Genomic DNA, 8,038 nt, shown 5'->3' on the forward strand with positions numbered 1-8,038 from the left:
TAGTTAACGAGCGGATTATCGTAAAGCCACACCACAGTAAATTAATGTGTTGTTACTCATTAGAACAGAGCCTCTCCAAAACATTACTTATTATGCAGTCATGACACATAATCTCTTCTTCGTACAAAGGAGCCGCTTAAAACTCCTGAAGCAGCAGCTGCTGCACCGTTTGCGCAAGGCTGGGCTCGCTCTTGATGCTGTCGATCCATCTAGCGCTGATCCGCACCCTCTCGAGGCTCTGCTTCAACGCTCTTTCGAACGACGGTTTCACGCGAGTGGTGAAGAACTCAGAAACCTCGGCAGCTTTCTCCTCAGAGGTGAACTGATCGTGGAGGTTAAACAGCATATGAGATGTGTTTTTAGCAGCTAAATAAATGGCAGGGTACAAAGAATTTCAAAAGGGAAAAGGTAGCGTACCGGTGAAACGGTAGAATTGACGAAGTCTGATATGAGTGAGCTTGATGGCCAAGTCTTAACGACGTGATCCCAGTTATCCTGCATGACGATGCAACATCGCGTAAACATCCAACGTAGCCGAATGGTGCGGGATCAGACATACGTAGCAGCATAGTGCTAACATTATTCTAACTGGAAGTGCAGTTTTTTCTATTATTCGCCAGAGCATTGACTGAAGTCTAACATATAAACCGTTCAGTATTCATATTAGAAATGTATAGTCAAATAACTCAACATAGGTGGTCGTTACTCCTTCCGATGCTACACTATTGTTTGTCAATGCACAAAAGCAAAAAGTTGTATATCACCAACGGAAGTGGTTATATTTGCTTTTGAACAATTTTTATCGAAGGTTTAGAGCTTTTAATGGGCTGCATTTCTGGGCTCATCCATTCATTAAACAGATAAATGTCAAGTGCCACACCTCATGAAATTCCCTCATTTTCTACAAAGAACACATGCTAATGTAAAAAAAAAAAAAAACATGCCAGACCATAACATAAATAGCCTAGGCAACTTGCCCTGCAACTATAACATACCTTCAGCCAGGCCCATGCAGCTTCTCGTCCTTCTAAGCTAATACCACCAAGGACATAAAATGCATCTTGATTCCGTACCTAACAAAAAAGAGGCAGATTAGAGTGGCTTTTGTACCAGTAACTGCAAGTCTGTACTGAATCAATCATTCAGAATATATTTCAAATAGAAATGGTTTAGAGGTTAACCTCATCTGTAAGCATAAGGTTCAATGCCTCAACAACAATATCCTTGTCTGGGCATGAAGACAACGAGCCTAGAAACAAAAGAGTATTTAGGATGAACCAATACATCAGAAAGCTCTCTGTCGTGTTGTGTTGAACAAGTTAGAAAATAACCACACACCTAAGATGCGAGACTTCTCCTGTGCTTCAGATGTTTCCTTGTAGATTTTCAGGAGAACATCATAACCGGCTCTGTTTGAGGTACTCACGGTCTGCATCACAGCAAGGTATGCTGCCTGAAAAACATTGCAGGTTAGATACCAAAGAGGCAAAGAAGTCGCAATAATCTATAAAGGAAAAAAAATGACCTTTCTATTGTCTGGAGGTAGAAGGGGAGTTTTTCGGTCTTCTAAGAAGATATGGAAACGCCGAATTCCCTCATTTATAGTCTCTTCATGTCCGAGCTTGACAAGGGCAATCAAGAGCAGTGATCTAAGCATCACATCAAGATGGCTCTCACTATCCTTAGGATCCCAGCCTACTCTTCTGAAATGTGAAGTGCATGAAAGCTTTAAAATTGTAATCACACATAAATATATTGAAAACAGGTATGATGGTAAGCTTGTCGGCATACTTGGCAGCTAACAGAAGAAGCTTGATCAAAAGTTGTTTGATATCGCTAGACAAGTCAGGATTAGCATCAGTTGATATTCTGTTAACGCTTAAACATACCTGGGAATAGAGAAGAAACACACAGTGAGAACTAATCTTGTAAACAAACATTAGTTACACACGTAAAATGAAGCCACGAGAGGCTAAGGATTCAATTGGGGGTATAAGGCTTACTTACAGAGGTTACATGTGAAAGTATAGTGTAATCAGACTCATGACGATAAGCATTTAGCAAACGAAGCAATGATGTCAGTGTTTGTTTGCAAGCAACAGAAAGAGCATAAGAATCTTCCACAATACCTACAGAACAATATATCTCATTTGTCAAAACATTTTTAAAAATATATACAATAATGTATCTTAAATCATATTGTCTTTACCAATCATATCCATTAAAGAGAGTTTCTTGGCTTTTATTGCATTTTCAAGTCCAGCTGCAAGTTCATCATCATACTTCACTCTATAAAATCCAGTTTGATCAATGTTCAGTTTGATCCAAAAATTTTGGCCACTTTGGGTGGCTGCAAAATCTTTTATATGCATCGTATCGGTCTTGCCTTTCAACAGAAACTTCTTATTCAGATCGTACGAGCCACAGCATGCTGTCATAGGAACGATCCACATGCCAGGACCAGATGATCCATCTGACAGAAATTGAGCCTGTAATAAAGAAATAGTTTTTAAAATTTAAGAATTGCTCGATACTAAGAAATAGCTTCGTTTCCATTGAGTTAATACTGGTGTAGACTGTAGAGAGATTGGCTAAATTTGATAATATAAAGCACATATAATACTCCAACATCCAAGAATGATATGTACATTCTAACGGCTCTACTGATATGCTCTTTATTTTTTAATAGTTTTACTGATATGCGCTTTATATTTCTAATGGCTTTACTGATATGCTCTTTATATTTCTGATTGAACAGACCATGCATGAAAACAAACCCAGAAAATTACATTACTGTTCACATTTATAGTCATTGTTATTCTGATTTTTAATTAAGGTGCCTTGCATGATTCTAATGTGTTCCGTGGTCTATGTGAAGGTACAAAAAAAATGAAAATTTCATGAACGTGGTAGATGATGTGGTGTAGGTAGATGGCCCTGGACAGACGAGGCGCGACGCCCAACCAAGAAGGCTGCTGCAAAACAAGAGCAGGGGAGAAACTTGGGGAGAGAATAATTGGGACTATTTCCCTGCTTATCTATTGATTAATATTGCTAGGCATTATATAGCAACCTTACAAACTTGGAGGCTAAGCGGAACTAACAAATTTTAGGAAATAACTAACTTGAGAATCAAGAAATATCTCTAACAGATTTAAACTGCTGGGACTGTTTGGTTCTAGGCCTTGCAATGCCACACTTTGCCACACATTTCTTGCCAAAATTGCCTAAGGTTTTAGTTCAACAAAATGGAAGCCACAAGTTGGCAAGCCTAAGGGAATCTTGCCACACTTTTTGAGTGTATGTGATGTGGGGCCCTAGTGTGGGAAAAGCATCTTGCCTAACATGAGGTTTGAACCAAACACCCTCCTAAGTTGGTCAAACTTGCCTAAGGTTAGGTGTGGCAACCTAAGGCAACCTTAGTCACAAACCAAACAGCCCCGTAGTTTCAGCCGTTGCCAGTAGGTTTGGCCCCCAATAACAAGTGATTAAAGGTACCAATAGAAAAGGGACAGCACTACCGCGCAAGCGTGCGTCCGCATCAAGCCACAGTGCTAATCACGGGCAGCTGATCAATGATGCACGTCGCGCCGCGCAAGGGAACAATGGTGCGAACTTTCCCCCATTAATCCATAGAAAAGAGGTCCTAGAAAGAAGCAATCATGAATTCATGACCAAGTTGCCAATCCAAGTATACTTTAGATAAATTTATAATAACGGGAAAACATAGGTCATGCATGCATATTTATACCCAGTTCCCCATGCATAGTAGTAAGAAACAATATGCAAATGAATGCGTCAAAACCTGCTCGAGTTCCAAATCTTGCCCATTTAGTTTTGCATATATAACAGGATATCCTTGTTGCTTAGTCCATGTAGTCATCAGATCCTTGACAGGCTCCCCAGTTTCCTCCTCAAGAACAGCCCATAGGTCTTCGGTTTTAGCGTTCGAGTACGCGTACTTCTTTATGTATGAAGCCAAAGCTTTCTGGAAGAGTACAGAATCTCAAAGTTAGAACAAGCAGAAAAGATGTTTATATTAGGAACAGAGCTAGATAGGCAGAACAAAAATCATAAATGCAATAGAATTAATCATCCATATTTAATACACAAAACATCAAAGTTCTGCAGCAGATGCACCATGCACACTCATAATGGGGTCAGCAATACAGTCAAATCTAACAACTATGATCATCTTCAGTATTTTGGTTTCAGATTACAAATGCATCTAAATTTAAGATACAGTGCATCAGAGTGGCAGCAGAGACATCTCACATCGCTTGTTTAATGAAGTACTCCCTCTGTAAATAAATATAAGATCGTTTCGATCACTATAAGATCGTTTAGATCATTAATATAGTGATCTAATGATCTTATATTTCTTTACAGAGGGAGTAAAAAACTTATACATGCAAGGGTTCAGAAGTGGTAATGGCAGCAAGCCACAGCAGCCAATACAGGAAACAGAATGATGGACCATTGCAGCAAACAAGATCCAAATATTTTTTTCAAGAAGAAACATTATTTAACCTGAAACCGCTCTGCACCAAGGTAGCTTTGTAGCATGCGAATGACAGAAGCTCCCTTGTCGTAGCTTATGGAATCAAAAATCGCATCGATTTCACTGGCATGGTTTACATCAACCTGAACAAACAGGTCAAATAACCAAATTCACAGCTGAGACAATTGGAGATGCTAATACTGGACAGAATCATAAACAATACTTTACAACATTTTCACACATTTTGAGTTCTGTAGAACAATAGTAAAATATAAGCATTAACATCAGAAGAATTCCAGCAGACGGACATTAAATATCAGAGATTAATTCTTCTGACTATAAATATGTAATCATGGCCAGGGACTATGCATTAATCGTTGCTTATGTGTGTGCAACTCGTGAACTTTGTAACATTTATTCAATTTGCTGTGATAATATATTTCCATATCCCTAATGTAAATGCGAAGCATTTGTTGATGTTAGAGCACTACTAGAAAATCTGTTCTTACACAGAATATATTACCTCAATAGGATGAGACTCTGCAAGTGCATCCAATCTGAGGCCAGAGGTCGTCTCATCAAGGAATTGTGTCCAGTTATTCCATTCAGGAAAAATGGATTCTACAGCTAAATAACTCACCTGTTCAAACATAATGACTTCTTCAATAATAGTAATATACAACATCAGATCACCATTATAATTTCTCAAAAAACGGTTATCAGATTGATTACCCATGAAGCAAAACCCTCGTTTAGCCACAAGTGAGTCCACCATTCCATGGTTACAAGATTGCCAAACCATTGGTGAGCCAATTCATGTGCAACGGTGATTGCTACCTAAATAAAGAACATATGTAAATAAACAAAAGGAGATTTAGTTTGGTAAACATTCAAGTAAAAACCCACTGACTAACTATTAGTCAAAGAAACAAATGGACTCAAACAAAAAATAGCCATAACCTGTTGTTTGTTGGATGCTGACGATAATTGCTCATCATAAAGCAAAGCTGATTCCCGGTAAGTAACCAACCCATAGTTCTCCATGGCTCCAGCAGCAAAATCAGGGATAGCAATCATATCCAACTTAGGTAGTGGGTAAGGAGTGGCGAAGTAACTGGTTATTAAACACCGTTAGAGATTCTTATCCAACTAGCACCATTAATTGGCATGTCCAATTATTCAACATATCTGTTTTCTCGTTTGATGCTGCCTCACTTTTTATAAATATGTTAAAAGAAATAATGGTTGGAAGCTTACTCCTTGAATAGATCCAGTGACTTCACCCCAACATCTAATGCAAACTTTCCTTGACTAGTCTTGCCAACTTGGGTATACACACGAACTTTGGTGCCTATATAATATTAACAAATCAAGAGAAATGTAAAAGAAGGGGAAGAAGGGCAGTAACATAGCACTTTGAATGAAAGATACTATAGAAGTGGTTTCAGGAAAACTGAGCATCTACCTTCTAAAGTTGAGCTCTCTATGTAATCAAACAAACCAACAACTATTGCGACTAGATATGTTGACATAAGTGGAGATTCCTCATAATAGACAGTCTTCAGAGGCCCGCAGACTGTCTCCTTAACTACTGGCATGTTGGACAATGCTACCAGTTCAGCTGGAACCTCCAATGTTATCTTGAACTTGGCCTGAATAATAGAAATACAAATACAAGAGAAGTTACTAAAGGTGATGGATCTCAGACCTACAAAATTCTAAGCAAAAAAAAATGCACATATGATTTACGCCTATATCAAAATACAAACTGATTTGACCGTCTAACATTCATATTCAGATTCAAAGTACATCAAGACACTGTTCATAAAATAACAACAAAGCAAGTGTTAAACACCTTAAATGCAGGCTCATCCCAGCATGGAAAGCACCGCCGTGCATCAGCAGCTTCAAACTGTGTAACCGCCATGTTTCTTGCCTCCCCATTGTACTCATACTTGCTGCAGTCAAATACCAGGACAAGAGCATGAGAAACACAGACCAAATATAAAGAAATAAGACCAGGTGCATTCCACAGGCACTGACTATGCCCAAATACTCCCGTGTAACACGATTCTGTCTAAAAAGTCTCACAGAAACCTATGCGCAACAGTGCTGGAATTAGGTACACTGTCTGCAGCATGAATTCCAACAATAAATCTGGGCTGCACAATGAGATGGGCAAATTAATACTAACATCCTACATCCGCTCTACAAATATGATCATTCAGTCCCTTTAACCACAACATTATAAAGTTCCAGATATTTGTTTCTTCAGCTTCCTATTTTTTTCAAGTTACTGCAGACACAGGGCTCATGTGTTTTAAGATATGGACACCCATAAAAAACAGAGCAACCTTTTCCAATGATTGTTTCTCGTTAATAAATACGATGTTCAGAATAGCAAAGATTGAATGAATAGTGGATCATGATGGGGCATGGCAGGATCTCAAGATCATGATCCGAATATCCTACGATCTGGCTTGCTATCAAGAGATGACTGTATCAGATCACACCACTCATCACTTGAGCACTCTAAGCATCGCAACAAGTTCCCAGCCCAGATGCCCGTGTAACTGACAAATCATGGTCCAGTGATATCGGTTGATTCCAAGCACACGGTTGCCTACTGCCGGTAACTGATCAACACGAGAGACTAGCCACGGGAGATTCTGTGTAAGTATGATCGGATCTTGCCCATCATCATCATCAGAATCAGAAGGATAATCAAAGGACGATATATACCTCCTGTAGAAGCCCCTCATCTGGTCGTTGAGGGTCCCGGTGAAGTCCATGGAGAGCACGCCCTCGCCGAGGGGCAGCTCGCGGCCGAACCCGAGGACCAGGATCTCATCCTCCTCGAACTGCGCCACCTCCGTCGGCGCCCAGTCCTGCAAACGCAACCAACCCAGCCCCGCCATGAGAACCTGACAGACAGACAAACAAGGGATCGGAGGACCTGCCTCGGAGCGGGGGAGGGCGCGGCGAGTGAGTGCCTGGAAGCGGATGGAGGAGCGGTCGACGGCGAGCTCGGCGGCGTTGAGGACGAGGAAGCGGGTGGGCGCGGAGACGGCGACGGCGGCGGACGCGGAGCCGGAGAAGGTGCAGGCCGCGAGGTCGGGGCGGAGGACGAGGTCGTAGCGGAGGGGCGCGGCGAAGCGGGGGAGGCGGGACTGGCCCCTGAACTGCTCCGGCGACCCCGCCATTGCCGGCAGATCTGAAGCAGAGGGGTTGAAGAAGGCCGCAGCAGATTTTCCGAGCGCAGCAATCTCTTCTGACGACGGCTCTGTTTGGGCGTAGATATTGATTGAGGGCGCTGAACTCAAGTGGACTCCAGATTGCAAAGGACACGTCAACTCATCGAACAAACGTTCGCTGTCCAGCAGTCACGAGCGCACATAACAAGAAGTTTTTGCTAAATAAATGAGGGTAGTTTAGCGAATTTATATGCTTGCAATTAGGCTGGTCATAGTGAGGAGTAATATAACTAGTAACATGCATACTCCCTCGGTCCATGAATAAGTGTACAACTAGTTTTGT

The 8,038-nt window shown here is 41.1% G+C and overlaps 1 protein-coding gene across 2 annotated transcripts; it reads right to left on the reverse strand.

The window, feature by feature from the left end:
- Positions 1-7,806, reverse strand: LOC123090622 (aminopeptidase M1-B). Of its 2 annotated transcripts, none has more exons than XM_044511937.1 (19): positions 7,462-7,806; positions 7,244-7,389; positions 6,357-6,459; positions 5,967-6,153; positions 5,759-5,852; positions 5,462-5,615; positions 5,234-5,338; positions 5,025-5,141; positions 4,531-4,644; positions 3,806-3,988; positions 2,210-2,489; positions 2,008-2,129; positions 1,792-1,889; positions 1,526-1,703; positions 1,339-1,453; positions 1,182-1,249; positions 996-1,073; positions 418-495; positions 1-322 (listed from the first exon to the last, which is right to left on the reverse strand). In XM_044511937.1, exons 1-19 carry the CDS (start codon positions 7,702-7,704, stop codon positions 137-139), a joined length of 2,649 nt encoding a protein of 882 aa, XP_044367872.1. In that variant the 5' UTR covers positions 7,705-7,806; the 3' UTR covers positions 1-136. The 2 variants fall into 2 exon arrangements, with proteins under 2 accessions (XP_044367872.1, XP_044367874.1); XM_044511939.1 differs by having other exon boundaries at positions 7,495-7,805.
- Between the last annotated feature and the right edge of the window lie 232 nt (positions 7,807-8,038).

Source organism: Triticum aestivum, chromosome 4B, assembly GCF_018294505.1.
Source record: "Triticum aestivum cultivar Chinese Spring chromosome 4B, IWGSC CS RefSeq v2.1, whole genome shotgun sequence".
Taxonomy (NCBI): Eukaryota; Viridiplantae; Streptophyta; class Magnoliopsida; order Poales; family Poaceae; genus Triticum; species Triticum aestivum.

Coding starts and splice junctions, on each gene's coding strand:
- LOC123090622 (XM_044511937.1), bottom strand. CDS start 7,704: ATGGCGGGGTCGCCGGAGCAGTTCAGGGGCCAGTCCCGCCTCCCCCGC. Junction 496..995: donor CTGCATGGGCCTGGCTGAAG/GTATGTTATAGT, acceptor ATCGTCATGCAG/GATAACTGGGATCACGTCGT. Junction 323..417: donor TCAATTCTACCGTTTCACCG/GTACGCTACCTT, acceptor CTCCACGATCAG/TTCACCTCTGAGGAGAAAGC.